The 17,228-nt window shown below is 40.8% G+C and overlaps 1 protein-coding gene across 1 annotated transcript in view; it reads left to right on the forward strand.

Moving 5' to 3' along the window:
• LOC126328053 (nuclear receptor coactivator 7-like) overlaps positions 1-17,228 on the forward strand; it is a 771,498-nt gene that overhangs the window by 520,993 nt on the left and 233,277 nt on the right. The window contains 2 exon segments of the mRNA XM_049995955.1: positions 6,492-6,740; positions 15,099-15,244. Of these exon segments, the coding sequence (XP_049851912.1) occupies positions 6,492-6,740; positions 15,099-15,244 (395 nt within the window).

Genomic DNA, 17,228 nt, shown 5'->3' on the forward strand with positions numbered 1-17,228 from the left:
GCTATTCCTCTCACAGTGCCTCAAAGGACGGGAAAATGCTGCCCTTCTCATTTTCTAACCATTGTGTTACTGTTCATTTTTCTGCATTTCAACTGAAGGAGTCAATTTTGAGCAACAACTTAACAGTGTGTTCACTCTTCCTGATTATTCAGTATAATTGGATATTGTTTGAAATCCATGCACGCAATAATAGTTTATATTGTACCTTCGGATATAAGACAAGCCAATTTTAACTGTCAGAATTAAACACCCAACAAGATTTTGAAAACGTTTTTGACCAAATAACACTCTGCATGTGCCAGTTCAAGCTTGTTGCTCCTTTCCTTCAAAATTTGACATAGCCTCTTTTGTATGTAATATAGTTCCCCCATTAGTATTTTAATCCTAAAGCATTTGCAAACATTACCACCCACCCCCATCCCTTAGGGTTACACTTTCTCTGTTACACCTTCAATGCTACTAATGTATTGAGTTATAGTAAACACACATTATTACACATTCTCTATTTGCAACAGGATAGGATTACTAATGGCTACCAGTGTAAAGGTATTTCCCATACTCACTCCTGATTTCTTCATCTGTTCAAATTTAATCTAACACCATTATCTCTGATTGACCATGTTTAGGGGGTATCTAGTTGACGCAGTGGTACTACATTCTACTTCACTTCTCATGCAAGTTACCTGAAATCTGCTTAGTTTGTTGACTATAATGTGTAGTAGTAGTAGTAGTAGTAGTAGTAGTAGTAGTAGTAGTAGAGGACAGATATTATGTTGCTACTAAATAATCTTCTGTGAGATAAGTTTTTCACCTATCTTAATGTACCATGTGTGTGATGCCACACATTTCTTTGGTTGCCTCCATCTTGCTCTTGTCATCCTGCCACATAACTATTTACTTAAACTGAGGACAGTAGTTGACGTCTCTCAGTGGATTTACACAAAAAAGTTGCCTCTTGTGCAAGTGTGAATTTTGTTGTTGAAGAACACAAAACCAAATGGTGTAATCATTGTGCTTAACTTGGCAAAGTATTTCATAGGAGGAGAAGTTCTCAGTTCTTTATCTCTCAACCAGAAGACAACAGCTGACAGAAAATACTACACTTCCTAAGTAGCATCCCTTTTGTTTAGTAGTGGTGGTCTTGATTCATTGCAGTTACTCACACAGGTCAATCTTTTGCAATTCTTTTCACATGCATAAAATTGCACCCTACATCCATTTGAACCATTTGAATCTGCTTGCTGTTCACAAGCATTAGCCTCCCTCGAGAGTTTCTACTCTTCAGTTCTCTCCACTACCAAATCAACAATTCCTTCTTTTACTAAAGTTAGGCCATGAAGATTATTTCTTCCCTATTCGGGAGGACGACGGTTCAATCCCACATCTGGTCATCCTGATTTAGGTTTTCCGTGATTTCCTTAAATCTCTCCAGGCAAATGCCTGGATGGTCCCTTTGAAAGGGCACGGCCGAATTCCTTCCCAATTCTTCCCTAATCCGATGAGACAGATGACCTCACTGTTTGGTCTCTTCCCCCAAACAACCCAACCCAATCCACCCTTCCCCATTCAATTCGGTCTCTGCTTGTTAGTTACTCAGTATACCCATCCAGTCTTCAGAATTATTCTGTAGTGCCACATTTAAAAAGGTACTCACTTCCTGTCTCCGCTGTTAAGGCTACACATCATATGCAACTGAATTCTTGTTAAGGTCTTAGGGTTTCTGTAGAGTAAGTAACAAAGTGAGGACAATTGAATTCATAACCACCTTACTCCTTGTTTACATTAGTCAAATTTCAGAGTGAAAGTTAAGTAGGGAACACCAATGGCAATGTCATTTCCAGTACTTGGCTATAAGCTTTCCATTAACTCTCATTTTCCATTACTGTACACCCTTGCTAATACTGCTGTGCTTTTAAGTATTAGCTCGATTGTTAGATCAATACAGCTAACTCTTTGTGAAAGAAGCTAAACTATATAATAGCTTGGAAGGTAGGAGACAAGGTACTGGTGGAAGGCTCTGCATTCAGGTCATGCACCAGTTGGGACTGACCAGTTGCCATTTCATCATCTGGCAGTGACATCATTCGGTGTGGCATGGAGGCACACACCTCTCGCTCAGCCATTGACGGTTTTCCTTACCTTGGAGCCGCCACTCTGAGTACCTCTTTTAGTTGGTCTCATGGGGCTGAGTGCACCCCAGACCACTCCTCCACCAAAGAAAAATCCCTGGCATTACCAGGAATCAAACCTGTGTCCTCTGCTTATGCTGTGGAGGAGGACAGTCATTTGAGTACTCCTTCATAAAGACTGAAAGCCAGTGACATAGAGTATGTACCTCTAATGTAGCACTCTCATTTACAAGATATGTTGTACACAGGTTGTTCAGCTCTTCACTGGCACAGTATCCATATGAGTGGTTTCCTTCAACTAGAATTTTTGTATAACACACAGATGGAAATAATATTCAGCATTTTATGTTGCTGTGGCACTCTTTTGTATGCATTCACAAAGTTTTCTGTCAGTTCCGCTCCTATAAATTCTCCATTGCACCCCCACCCCCAGGCCCCCCAGTTTCCTTTTATTTTTAGTTAATGAATTTTTATTCTTTTTATTCTTTGTATTATTAGTGATAAGTTTATGATTTTTAATAATTTATTGTAATATATTTAAATTTACCTGGCTTGCTTAAACAACTTGGCACCCTTTGGAATGGAAGTATGAAGCCCCACAGTCTCTACAAGAGTATAGTGTTTGTGTATTGCTATATAGGCCACATAACGTAGAAACACGGCCGTGAAAATGAACATGCAAAAGGAATGCTGAAAAAATAGTCACTCGATTGAAGCGATACTATGTTCAGCAGCAAGAAATGCCTCCAACTCCGATCAAGTCAGATTGGAAAGTTTATTGGAAGCAGTCCATTCAGATATCAGGATTGAATTATGGCAGTGATGTAAGTAGTTCTGACTTCCATAGAGAAGTGTGTGGACTCCTTTGGCAAACTGCAATACATAAAACAAAGTAACTTGAAACTGAAACTTTGCTGCTGATTGCTGTGGAGCAAAATATGTTTCCTAATGACACCTGAACATTACGAGAACACAATGTGAAGTGCAAAAGCATACTGTGCCTTGTAACTGTTTGAAAGATTTGCATGGACCTAACAGATTTCTAGTGACATTACTTAGGCATGTAGTTTTTCCACAGTGGTGGTGGCTTGAACTACATGTTATCTTACATATCTGGCAATATTGGACTGTCACCTGCACCACACAGCCTTGCAAGTAATTTGGAACTGACTCTTTACATTTGGATGTAGCAGTGCTTCCAATTATAAATTGAAAGCTTTTAGCTCACTCATGTCTCAGCTGAGCTGTGAATATGTATGATGCTGACATCACTACTGTTACAGAGCAGGAATTTCCAATGGGTGTCCGGCCATTACTGAAATTTCTTTAATTCATTATTATTATTATTATTATTATTGTTGTTGTTCTTTTAATATTACATTGTAAATTTTATTCTTTCATTTTTCGGTGTGTGATTTTGATTTTCTCTTATTCATTCTGTGTTGTCTTGAGTGCCTCATACCCATTAGTTTTATTCTGAACTATCATTTTTCTCATCTGACAGTCTGTATGTTGTACTATGTTGGGTGGTTACAATTATATAGTTAGTGTTTGAATATTTATTTGCTTGCTTGCTTGCTTGCTTGTTTGTTTTCTTTATAAAACATACTCCCTTGCTAACACATGAGGTGACTGAAAAATTGACCTAAATGTGGATGGTTGTGCAATCATTTGCGTTCATGGTTTTTAGATGCGCATTTCAAGAGGACAATTCAAAAGGAGGAGTCCAAAATGTATTAGTGTCTAATGTGATCAGAAGTACTGAGGTATGAAAATTAATAAAATATCATATATGAAGTCTGTAAAAATAAACAGCTTATTTTAAATAAAATTTCTGGCCGCAGTTAGTGAGCAAGTTAGGTGATGTACACGGAGCTAGTATGTATAATGAATGTGATGGATAGTCAAGGTTCTATTTCAACATTACAGGTATTTCACACACATTGTCAAAGACCATTCAACTACTATGGGCCATATAAACTGACACTTCTTAACACTTGTTGCCTATGTTAGATGGAATGTTCTGTCGATTGAAAAATGAGTGTCTGTTCTGTTTTGTCTTACTTGATAGGATATCATCTGTTGAATTATTGGGTGCCATGATTGATACATAGAGGCATTTGATTGCTACATTTGTTAGTGTTGGAACATGGGAAATGTTTTTGCTTTTTAATTTTTATTAGAATCCTCATATTGGTTACAGTGTAGCAGAATATGAATATAAATAAGCACTTCAATAGGAGCTAATAGAATGCTGACACACGACTTGCAATCTGATAAAATTAAGTGAAATCTCAGTAGTAAGGATCGCGGAGTTCTGGAATGTGTACATTTGTCTGCCATGCAGTGATTGAACTGTGAAGTCCGTATTCGGTGTATGATACTGTTGTAAGCAATATTGGAAGATTTGTTGATTGAGCTAGTGTCAGCCAGGTACTACCTCCAAGCACTGCTTGTACATCACAGGTAAAGTTCAGATGGAGTCCACGAAAAACATTTGGCCCTCCAGTCAATTGCTGTTTATTAAACTGCCCAGCCAAGTCGATATCAGTCGCCTTCAAACTGCGATACATTGGTACACTGCGCCGCCAGCGATGATGGTAACCACGTCGCAAAGGCATTGCTGTGGCACCTGTGATCAAAGATGATAATATTGTTGTTTTATGCGGGTCCTGGTCAGGAGAATATTTCTTGGGAATTATTTATCAAGTATTAACATAATGGACCAATGAACAGACCTGAGGATTGCTGGACCAAGGCTACATTTCATTTAATACTGTAACCATTTACTTTTATTCACACAAAGCAGGGAAATATAATCTTCTTGTATGCTAGCTTATCACCGGTTTCCTCAGTTGCAATAATTAGCGTGCCTAAGCGCTGCAATGTTTTTGCTTTCTTGTGGTCCATTGTTTACTTCCATTACTTCATAGTTGGCTGCATCACTGTGTATTTCTTGTAAACTGTGTTCAGTGCTGCTAAGACTACTGCAGCAGTTTCGGTGTGACTCGATACAACAGTTGTAGTTACCAAGCACTTCCCATGTAGATTTGGGTAAAGGATAGTGCAATGGAGAGATTCATAAATTGTTTTGTTGTTTCACCTTTCTTTATATTGTAGCTAAATGTTACTCCACTAAAATTCAGCATGATAATAAAACAGACATAATTCATTTGGAATTTTCATATGATACCTAATTAGGTGTTGAAAATAAAGACTTAGTATTGCTTGTCTTGTGCATGAAAATGGTGTATTCTGACTATCCACCAATGAGTTGGAAAATATTTCTTGCTCTTCATTCCTAATACGTCTCATGTAATAAGTCATACTATGTGGTCTGTTAGTTTGCATGCAGAATTTGATATCTCATTGACCAGACAGGACAAAGTGTAGCTTGCCTGTGATTTGCTGTGTGAAAGGATAGATGATTTTTCACAATAATCCACTAAAAGTGCACAAATTGAAATCAACATCGATGGATTGACGAATAACAATTGAATCAACATTCTTCTTCCTCACAGACATTACGTACAAGCTGCATCATCAAACTCATGGGTACATATTGATCATTTGCAGAATGAGAAAACAATCACCCATTAGTTTTAGTAGTATTATTGCCTTACATTAATGGCCTTCCTGACAATGGTGACAAAAGTTGTAATAACTTAGATGCATGCCTCTACCCCTATTGTATTTTTCCAAATTATACTTTAAATGGGACTGAGAGGCATTTTTATGACTACTCACGTTACAGAGTCCAATAATCAAGATTGCTACGACACGACAGTATGGTGCCACTAAAATTGAAGGTAATTTGTTAGGCTCCTGGTGTTCAAAATATTTCCATTGCTAGGATTTGGCCACCATGATTTGGGAGATGGAGACATAAAATTGCTGATTCCCAGACTTCGCACTAGTGTTCTGGGTTAAATCCATTCTCCATATAGGTTCATAGAGTGAAGGCGTGTGATATCTTTGATGGCAATTCTTACATCAGATGGAGACATTATGCTCAGTGCCCTGTGTTGCTTTTCAAAAGTGAGAGGCAAAATAGCAAACAAGGTTTCACCCTCTCCCTTGCAGTGTTGTTATCACCACAGACAAAAACAATAATACTATAGTGTACATGCATTCATCAGTCACCTATTCACCTACACGAAACCACCACAGTTGAGACATGTGACGTGCAAGTGATGAAACTGCTGTCATCTAGAAAAACAGAGTTTCTTTCTTTCTTTCTTTCTTTCTTTCTTTCCTTCCTTCCATATCTTCTTCTTCTTCTTCTTCTTCTTCTTCTTCTTGTTCTTCTGATTTCCATTTTCATATTTCTTAAATGTATTTATGTAACGTATTCATTTGCAGGTGTTTTCCGATGCAGACATAATTCTTGCACCAAAGACTGAATGGGTACCACCTCGAACTGTGTCAGGTCCAACTCATGTTCACACGTCCCAAGACTCTCCTCCTGTTAATGAATCTGGTAGGAAGAAAACTTCATCAGTGTCCTTCAGTCTTGATTCAAATCAAGAGGGGGATTCAGGCAGTGATAAAGGTGAAGAAGGTGGTCAAAAAAGTGATGATCCAGAGAAACAAGAGAGCAGAAAGAATAAGGTATGTAGTTCATCAGTGTTAAACAAAATATATCTATAAACAAAATCTTTATTCATCTATATGCTACTGAGGACTTTGTGGATGAAACTGTACTTCAAAATTTTTTAGTTTTGATCTGTCATTGGTCTGGTGCTTGGTTTTTTCAACCTTACCTTCCTATTACTTCTTTGCACCTCCTGTAGATCTCTTAACAAGTGTTCTGAAATACAAGCCTACACTTGTTTCTCCATACTCTTTCTACATCTGTATCTGCACTTATGTTCCTGCACTGAAAAGCATGGCAGAAGGTCCTTGCCATTGTACCACGTATTAGGTTTATTCTCATTCTGTTGGCTAATGGAGTGTTGAAATAATCACTGCTTAAATCTATTTCTTACCTCTCTCAATGTGTTTCTGTCCCACTTCTATACTACTAATAACATAGTCTACATTGTTTTCCATACTAAGCAAACCACTGTGAAGAGCATGGCAGAGGGTACAATCTGATGTAACAGTTATTACTGCCTTTTCCTGTTCCATTCACGTATAGTGTGAGGTAAGGGTGATGATTTGAACATCTGTCTGCAAGCTGTAATTAGTCTAACTTTGTCGTCACTCTCTCTATAGGAACAATACATAAGGGATTTAAATATATTCCTAGATTCATCACTTAAATTTAGTGATAGAAACTTCCTAACCAGGATTTTGTAGGTGTCTTTCTTCAAGTGTCTGCCAGTTAAGATTGTTCAACAGATCTATGAGAATTCATGTTACCCTACTTTGTTCTTGTTAATTCCCATGTTAGTCCTATAATGTACGGGTCCTGCTCATTGAGCAGTATTCTAGGATTGATAGCAAGGGTGTATTGTGTGTAATCTTCTTTGTAGGCTGATTACATTTCCCTAGTAATCACCTGCATTACCTAGGACTCAGCCTGTGTGATCATTCCATTTCATATCCTTACAAATTGTTATGCACAGGTATTTGTATGAGTTGACAGACTCCAACTGAGACTCGGCGATATTATAGCCATAGGGTACTACATTTTTTTCATTTTGTGATCTGCCAAATTTGACATTCTGAACATTTAAAACATGTTGACATTTTTCACACAATTTTGAAATCTTATTGAGATTTTTGTGAATATTTGTGCAACATCTTTCAGACAGTGTCTCATACTAAATAAATGCATTATCTGTGGAAAGTTTAATGTCACTCTTAATATTGTCCACAAGGTTGTTGATATACAGTGTGACTAGCAATAGTTCCAACACATTTCCCTGGGGCTCGCCCAAAGTTAGTTGTACATCTGACAATGAATCTCTGTTCGAGATATCATGCTGTGTCTTCCCTATCAAAAAACCCTCAAACCAGTCACAAATTATACTTGATACCACCATATGATGTGCTTTTGATAAGAAGTGTAGATGTGGTACAGGAATACTGCATCTTGTCTGACTGGCTTGACCCTTGGCTTTCAGTATGTCATGTGAGAAAAGTGTGAACTGGGTTTCACATGGTCAGTGATTCTTGTAATACGTGCTAGTTAGTGTGGAGGTGGTCATTCACTTTTAGGTACTTAATTACACTTGAGCTCATAATATGTTCCAAAACTCTTCAAGAAATGGATGTCAAAGACATTGGACCATAGTTTTGTGGTTCATTTCTTGTTATCCTTACTCGCTGTCCTTGTTCTGAAAGTGTACTTTCCTCCAACTGCTGGCCACTGATCCCTGTTAGAGATATCTATAATACATTATAAATAGAAGGGGCCAACTTGGATGCAATTTCAGTACAAAATCTGACAGGGGTCCCATTGGACCCTGAAGCTGTGTTCAGTTTTAATGATTGCAGCTGTTTCTCAGCATCACTGACACTAATGGCTGTTTCACTCATCTTCTCAGTGGTACGAGTATTAAATTAGGGCAACATTCAAGGATTTTCTTCTCCAAAGCAAGGTATGTGCAGTATGCCATGAAAATTTTATCATCTGTTACTCATAGGTTTACTTGCATTACTCATTACACTATCCTACAAGTTACAAATTAATTCGAAGGTTTCTATTTCAAATTATCTTTACTCAGATACATACAGATGTATCATACATGTAATAAGGATAACACTGTCCACTTTTATTACTAGTTTTATTCTTATGTAGGTTACATGAACTTAACTAATTTGAATTGATTTAGTCTAATGTAGTTAATACATGAACTATATAGGAAAAGATAGATTGCTAGTTAATGTAAGGAAGACATGTTAAGCAGACATCCCTTTCACACCAAAAGATCCCTCCCATACCACCTGGCCACTGTATCTGCAGTGACAAGAACTCCCTGCTCAGTAACTGTGTGTGTCAATTGTCATGACTGCCACTCCCCTTGCTCACCAGATTGCCCAGCTTACAAGGGAGTAAAGAAGGTCCAAGAGTACAAGTCCCTGGATCGCCTGTCTCATGCTGAGGCTTGCCAAAAATATGAGACACTCCATCCTGTGTCACTTTCTTCAACTTTTGCCTTTCTTACATCCTTTCCCCCTCGTACCTCTTCCTTACCCCATCCCTATCCTCCTCTCCTGCCCCCTCCCCAGCAGTTCTCACGACTTCCACACTGGGAGCCACTCCTCTCCCTGGCTGAAGAAGTGCCTCCTTCTTAGACACCTGCTGGTGATCGGTCTCTCGCCCCGGAACCCCTCTCCCTGCTGTCTCTCAGGCTGGAAGCTCACTACCACAGTCAGGCCACAAGATCATCTGTGCGCCTTAAGGTTGCCCGGTCTCTTTTGGTTCTGGATCTTGCAGATGCCTTTACTCCCTCTGTGCCCTGCCCTCCTTCACCTCCAAAAGAGGGGGAGAAGAAGAAGAAGAAACGTAAGTTCCAAGACGAGGGCCACCCCCTCCCCACAGCAACACCCCCTACACACCCCTCTGCCACCCTCCCTGCCCCCACACTGTTTAATTTATTGATGTCACTCTATCCTTGTTCCTTGTCGGTAATGACCACTCACCAAGTGACTTGACAATCAATCACCCAGTGGAATTGCAATGGATACTATTATCATCTAGCGGAAATACAACGTCTTGCTTCCTCCTATTCTGCATTCTGTCCTGCTCTCCAAGAAATGCACTTTTGTGATGACCACTCTCTAACATTTGGTGGTTACCAGGCATTTTGTCGGAACCGCGCTGGCCCCAGGGTAGCTACTGGCTGGGTCTGCACTTCGGTTCACTCTGATGTCAGTAGTGACTGGATGCCCCTTCATACCAAATTAGAAGCAACAGTGGTAAGAGTGCGAATGACTCTGGCAATCACCCCTCTCCAGATAGGCCACTTCCTTATGTATAACTGTCTACCTTAATACAGCAACTTGCACCCCTGTTTTTCCTCCTTGGGAACTTCAAGCCTATCAACCACTGTGGGAGAGTGCCACTTCAGCAGTTAGGGGTTTCCTAATTGACCAACTTATTACAGGCTTAGATTGTCTCCCCTCAATGCACATTTGACTACCCACTTACTGCTGTTGATATTGAGATCTCCTCCCATGCTCTCATGGCTTCCCTACGTCGGTCATCCCATGATGATATTTGTGACAGTGACCACTTTCCAGTGATTCTATTGTTCTCCTGCTGCCGCCAGACAGACAAGCCCTCCCGTTGGGCATTCTGCAGGGCCAGTGGGCCTTTACGTCTCCCGTGCATTTCGAGACCTCCCTTTCAAATTCTATTGATGTGGTTGTGCTACTATTCTTCATGCTGCTGGCACTGCTGTCCCCTATCCGCAGGCCCCACCCCCTCGTCAACCGGTACCATGGTAGACCAAGGATGTATCAGTCTCCGTCCCTGACTGCCGACAGGTGCTTCAGCAGTTTAAATGACACCTTTCATGGACCAACCACCTCACTTTGAAGCATCTCCGTGCTAAGGCTCAATACCTTACTAAGCAGTGTAAAAAGGAGTGCTGGGAGCACTAGATTTCCTCCCTGGGGACATATGCCTCTTCATCGCGGGTTTGGTCCAAGCTCCGTAACCATCTGTGAACTGACCAGTGTCTTAACCTCAAAGGTGCTCTGTGTACTGATCCACTGGTCCATGCAGAAAACATTGTGACACAATTTCTGATGGCATTGGTGTCCTCTTCTTGTTCCGCTACCTTTTCTGCAGCAGAAATGCTGAGTTGAACAAATCCCTCTGTGTTTCAACCTACACCTTGCTGAACCCTATTCACCCTTAATTGAATGGGAGTTCTTGCAGGCACGTACCTCTTCTCGTGATAAGGCCCCAAGCCCCTGTTCCATCCACAACCAGATGGTCGGACACATTGACATTACCCAGAGACATCATCTCCTCAGGGTCTTCAACCGTGTTTGGCTCACAGGTACTTTCCCCTCACAATTGTGAGACAGTATAGTTATCTCTGTTCTTAAAACCAGGAAGAACCCAACGTTTCTCAACAGCTACCACACGATTACCCTAACGAATGTACTTCGTAAACTACTTGCAAGGATGGTTAGCTTCAGATTACGTTGAGTACTCAAATCTCTGGGCCTTTTCTCCCTGTATCAGTGTGGCATCCAGAAAGGACAATCTCCAACTGACCATTTACTCAGGTTTGAAACAGCTATCCACAGGCTTTTACTAACTGCCAACACCTTGTTGCGGTCTTCTTTCTTACCTACATAAGGCGTACGACACAGCTTGGCAGCATTACAATTTAGTTACCCTCCATGACTGGGCTTTCGTGGCCCCCTTTCAGTTCTTATCCGAGTTGTTATCTCCCCAGCTCTTCCGGGTTCAAGTTGGCACTTCACTCGATGCTCCTTTGATTCAGGAGAACAGTATCCCACAGAGTTCCGTGGTAAGTGTCACACTCTTCGTCATAGACATCAGTGGGATTGTGATCTCTGTTGGACCTGTTGTTAACCCGGCATTGCACATCGACGATTTTTGCATCTGGTTCAGCTCCCACTCGGTAGCATCTGCTGAGCGGCAGCTCCACGGTGCCATCCTACAGTCCTCTGCGTAGGCCCTCTCCCATGGCTTCCAGTTTTCTCCCTCAAAAAATGCTGGTTATGCATTTTTGTCATCAACCAACAATACACCCCAGTCCAGAACTTTATTTAGGTGACCAGCGCCTCAATCTTGCAGCAAAGTTGCATTTCTTGGGCCTTATTTGTGATAAAAAGCTTACGTGGCTGCCCCATGTTCACACCTAAAGACTACATGCATGAGGAAGTGTAATGCTCTCCGCCTCCTGGCGCAGATGTGTTGGGATGCAGACCATGCAGCTCTTCTCCATCTTTACAAATATCTGGTCCTGTCCAAACTAGATTACAGTCGTCAGGTTTATGGCTCAGTGGTTCCTTCCTTTCTGCAACCACTTGACTGTTTTCAGCATTGTGGGGTGTGTCTGGCTATTGGTGCCTTTAGCACTAGTCCCGTTGAGTCTCCTTGCAGAGGCGGGGAATCCCCCCTTTACCAATACGATGGAACCAACTCCTGATTTCCTACGCAACCGCCATTCACCAATTCCCTGACCTGTTTGCAAATGAGGGATGCCTCCCTCCTGATCTTTTGTGGGATTAATGGTTGGATTGCGTCTCACTTTCGCAGTCGGGATCTCTCTCTCCCCTCAGTGGAATGTGCCACATGTTCTTCTCCATTGTTCCTATGGTTTTCTGGCATCTTATATGTGCCATGTTAAGGAACTTCCAGGTGCCACTGTCTTCTATGCTGATGGTTCTAAGATGATTAGCATGCCACATGCTCAGTTGTCTTCTTCTGGGTTCTAAGTCATGTGGGTATCCTAGGAAATGAACTGGCTGATCATTTAGCTAGATAAGCAGAACTTACCCTTCATTCCCTTTCATGACCCCAGCTGTGGATATGTGGATCTATGTCAAATCTCACTTTGCCCAAAAGTGGAATGACATATGGAGTCCATTGTCCTATGCCGTTCTTGTATTGGTCATACTGGGCTCACTCAATGTTTCCTCTTCTGTAACAAACCATCCCCACAATGTGGATGTGGAGCCAGACTGACGGTATCCTACATCTTGGTGGAATTCCCTTCCTTTTGGCTCTTCGTCCAAAGTATCATCTTCCAGATTCCTCAAGTTCAATATTGGCGGACGATTCACAGATGGTTGAGCTGGTCCTTAGTTTCCTCTGTGAAAGTGGTTTTTATTTTCAGTTATAATGTTTTGCTTTACTCCTGGAGCAGGGATAGGGTGGTTGTGGTTGGGGTCTCTCTTCCAGTTTCCTCAGTCTGGGACCCACAGCCACTCCCCCTTGCAGAGACTGCTCTTTTATCCCTCTGTTTTCCCCATTTTTAGATTTGGACTACCCTTTTATACCGTCTTCTGTGTGTGTTTTAACTTCCACATTATATAGTTTGAATCCTCTTCACTTTTAGCAGACCCTCTCTCTTCCATGTGTAACTTTGGAGTCGCGGGACTCACGACCTTGCTGTTTAGACCCATACACCACTCAATCAATCAATCAATCAATCAAGAACCAGCCACAAAGGAGTGCCCCTTACTCACCCGGTACCAACCCAAACTGAAATAACTGAACCACATCCTTTGCCAGGGCTTATATTGTCTATCATCATTACCTGGAATGAGGGACAGCCTCTATAAGACATGTCCCACCGCTCCCAAAGTGGTGATCCATTGCCCACCCAACCTTCACAACATCCTAGTCTGTCCCTATCCAAACCTCTTGCTGTAAGAATCGTATCCCTGTGAAAAGCCCTTGTGTACCACCTGACCAATCCACCCACCCAGCACTTCCTGTTCGTCCTGTCGCAGGTTTATACTACCCCATCAGGGGCCCGGCCACCTGTGAAAGCAGCCCTGTCGTTTACCAGTTCTGCTGTAATTATTCCACAGCTTTTTATATTGGTATAATTACCAACCAACTGTCCACAATGATGAATCGTCAGTGCCAGACTGTGGCCGAGGGCAAAGTAGAGCACACTGTGGCACAACATGCAACTGAACATAACATGCTTGATTTCCATGGCTGCTTCCCTGCCCAAGCCATCTGCATACGCCCCTCTACCACCAGTTTTTCTGAACTGTGCAGAAGAGAGTTATCCTTACAACACATTCTCCGTTCCCATAACTATGCCGGCTTCAACTTGCAGTAACACACTGTCCCCACACGCTTCACCCAACAGTTTCCACCCGGTCTGTACCATCATCCCTTCCCCATTCCTGTCTCCCACACTCTTTGTTTGCTACCCTCTGCCAACGTACTCGCACGTCTTTCCGTGCTCCCCCCCCCCCCCCCCCCCTCCTCAGATCCCTGCCCCACAACCTCCAGATGCTGCGCGTGTTGGCATTCTAGTCCGCGCACACTCCGCCAGACAGCATTCCTTCCTCCCCCACCCTGTATACTACTATCCATGTCCCCTCTCCCATCCGTGCCCCCTCCAAGTAGCTCCTTCCATCCCACGTGATAGATGCATTCTATCCCGAGGCAGAAGAGTGGCAATCATGTGTGCTCAAGATGTGCTCCCTTGTGGGTATGAATGGCTTCTGTTTCTCTTTCGCTGATGAAGGTTATGATTGAAAGCTTTGTGTAAGTGTCTTTTAATTGTGCCCGTCTGCGTCTTGATATTCCTACCTGGAGTTTTCCTTGTTAATATCTGATTATTTGTGTAACTAACTAGAAATTGTCGTGTTTTATACGGTATTGTAAATGACATGCTTGCTGTATCCATGGGCCTGAATGCATGTGAATAAAACTAGTAAGTGTAGCTGATGGTGTTATTCTTTCTACACTTACCATTCCGTAACAGCTGTTGTCCCAATATCCTCCAGAAGATGGCTATATGGAGAAATACAGATGTATTTTTCAATAGCTTATAAATTCTACCCGTGAGAGAAAGCAATGTTGGAAACTATATGTACTTGTGACATTTTTTGATTCTGCTCTCTTTTTAGCTAAATGAGTTCAGGTAGTGATAACAAGATTTTTCCATATTTTTATTGTTTTTCATAGTACTTATCCTTTATAGTTTTGCACTGTTCTGACACCGGCTCCTTTCTCCCTTTTTATACGTCAACTTTTTCACATCTTTCTCAACCTCTCCAGATTTTTGTTTGTTGCTGTTGTTGTATACATCACATGTCATTTCACTTGTTCACTGTATCTGTGATGTATAGATTGAAGTTAATACCTGCATTTCATCTAATTAGCCATTACTTTTGCTTGAATTAAAATGTTAGTGTTACATAGTGATTTGAGTCCTCAGATTTGAGCAGTAATACAGCCTTAATATACCTCTTTTACCTTTTATTTGATTTTTTTTTTTTTTTCAAAGATGCAGTAATTAGTTTCACAGTTCAAAGAATTACTAATATTTACATAACATATAGATGCTGAAAAGGCTGTCATACCCACTTTCATGGATGGAAGGAATAACTGGTGAAAAAGATGACAAAGATCCTCTGGTGGGACTACCAACGCCTTCCGCTGTAGATGCGCAGCAGCACTCATCAATGTTTTCCAAAGTGTTTTCAAGGTAATGATTAAGAATACTTAAATTAATGATTGATAATTTGGCATTTATGGTACTGATAGTCTTATTTCAAATTATTGCATGTATTTCTAGTCTCTGATCTGTTAACGTTTAACAATATGACAGTTTTCTGCCTTTTAAAAGTAGTGTTAGATCTATTTTATTATTTTGAATCATATCCATAAAGAACAAATGTTTTGAGCTTCAAAAATTATCAGTATCAGCAACTCAATTTAAAATGATTTCTCCTTACAGTGATATTTGTGTTCAGAACCTAATCGACTTATGTCTGATGGTGATGTGATTAAACAAATAGTTCAGTGCTGAGCTTCACTCTCAGAGAAATTAAGTTTCCGTGTTACAAATACACTCTTGCCTTCCTAATCATTTATTATTGTTTGCGTAGCCAGGAGCTTTAATATGTAGTTAGACATGGTATTTTCACTATCTAGTGTGTGTACTGTGTAATCTTTCCACTAGATTGTATACTTGAAAACACATCATATTGTGAATTGACCATACGTACAATTAACTAATATACACTCATTCCTTAAAGCCAACTGTGCGAACAAGCCAAATATAATAAATTTAGAAGAACATGCTGTGTATAAAAAAGCAAAGGATGGAAAAAGTGACAGGAGTGTTGGTTTGACAGCTGAAAACAAATGTATGTGGAGACCTGCACTTAAAAATATACTGTGCTGTTACTTGAGGGTGTAATTTTCTCGTGTTGCAAATGTACACCCATCAGCAACTCAATTATAAACACCTGCTTTGTGGTGTGTAGTATGCCCCATAGAACCTGATGCCTGGAGTGACATTTTGCAGCATGGAGCCCTCAAGCCCACTAAAGCATTGGGAAGACATCTTGTTTCTCAGACGATTGTGAAATTATATAAAAAAAAAAAAAACACGCACACGCATTTGGTAGCTCTTGGGATATTTTCCAAGTATTTTTGTATAAGGGGAATGTGATCTCCAGTGGCTCATTACAAAGTAATTATACTGAAAATACCTTAGCAACATTGCACAACTCTACAGTATGTGCTTTGCATCTTGGTTGGAAAGAAACGTGTTCCATTCACTCATAGTTCTTGCTGTTGACAAAAGTAACACCAATTTTACTAGTATCTTGAAGCTTTAATTCAGTGCAGCTTGGTTCTACTTTGCATTTGTTTTCCTGGCGGTGTCAATTGTATGTTAACATTGCTGTGCAGCAATATGGGTAGGTTTCAGAGTTGACCAATATGCACCTCACAAATAAGTTTACAAACTGGGAGTGTGTCAGACTGACGCTATGCTGAGCTGTTCCTGCAGTGATGGGAACAATGTCACAACATTTGTTTTATCTGAAGGTTGTTATGTTACTCTGTGTTGTTTGTATGTTTTGGTAATTGTGTAAAACAGATATTTTTTCACTATTATGAAAGTGTTTTTAAGAAACAAAGGTAAGGGGGAAATGATCAAAAAAGAAACAGAATGGTTGGTCAGTGCTGAACTTCACTCCCTAGAAATCCAGTACTACTGAGGTGTGTGTGTGTGTGTGTGTGTGTGTGTGTGTGTGTGTGTGTGTGTGTGAGAGAGAGAGAGAGAGAGAGAGAGAGAGAGAGAGAGAGAGAGAGAGATCACTCTAATTCCAGAATGAGGAGGGTAGGGGAAAGAAAAGATGAAAGTGGGAACATGGTCAGAGGAAACTGACGATTGTATACTGGTAAACACTGTGGCAGCCGATTCCACAGAAACCATAATTGAAATGGAATAATAGGGTTAAAACCTGAAAAGGACAGAGACTGGGAGGGAAGGAGGGGGTGACAAAGAACGGGCAGGTGAACGTATATAAGAAAGGAATAAACAAAGGGAAAGTGTATTTAAATCAATAATATATGAAATAGTAATAAAAGTAGTGGCGGTATTGCATGTTAATACATTTTAGTCCAGGAGATTATCCTGTTATGAGAATAAGTCGGAGAGCAGGTTACTAATCAGG

Source organism: Schistocerca gregaria, chromosome 2 (genome assembly GCF_023897955.1).
Source record: "Schistocerca gregaria isolate iqSchGreg1 chromosome 2, iqSchGreg1.2, whole genome shotgun sequence".
NCBI lineage: Eukaryota > Metazoa > Arthropoda > Insecta > Orthoptera > Acrididae > Schistocerca > Schistocerca gregaria.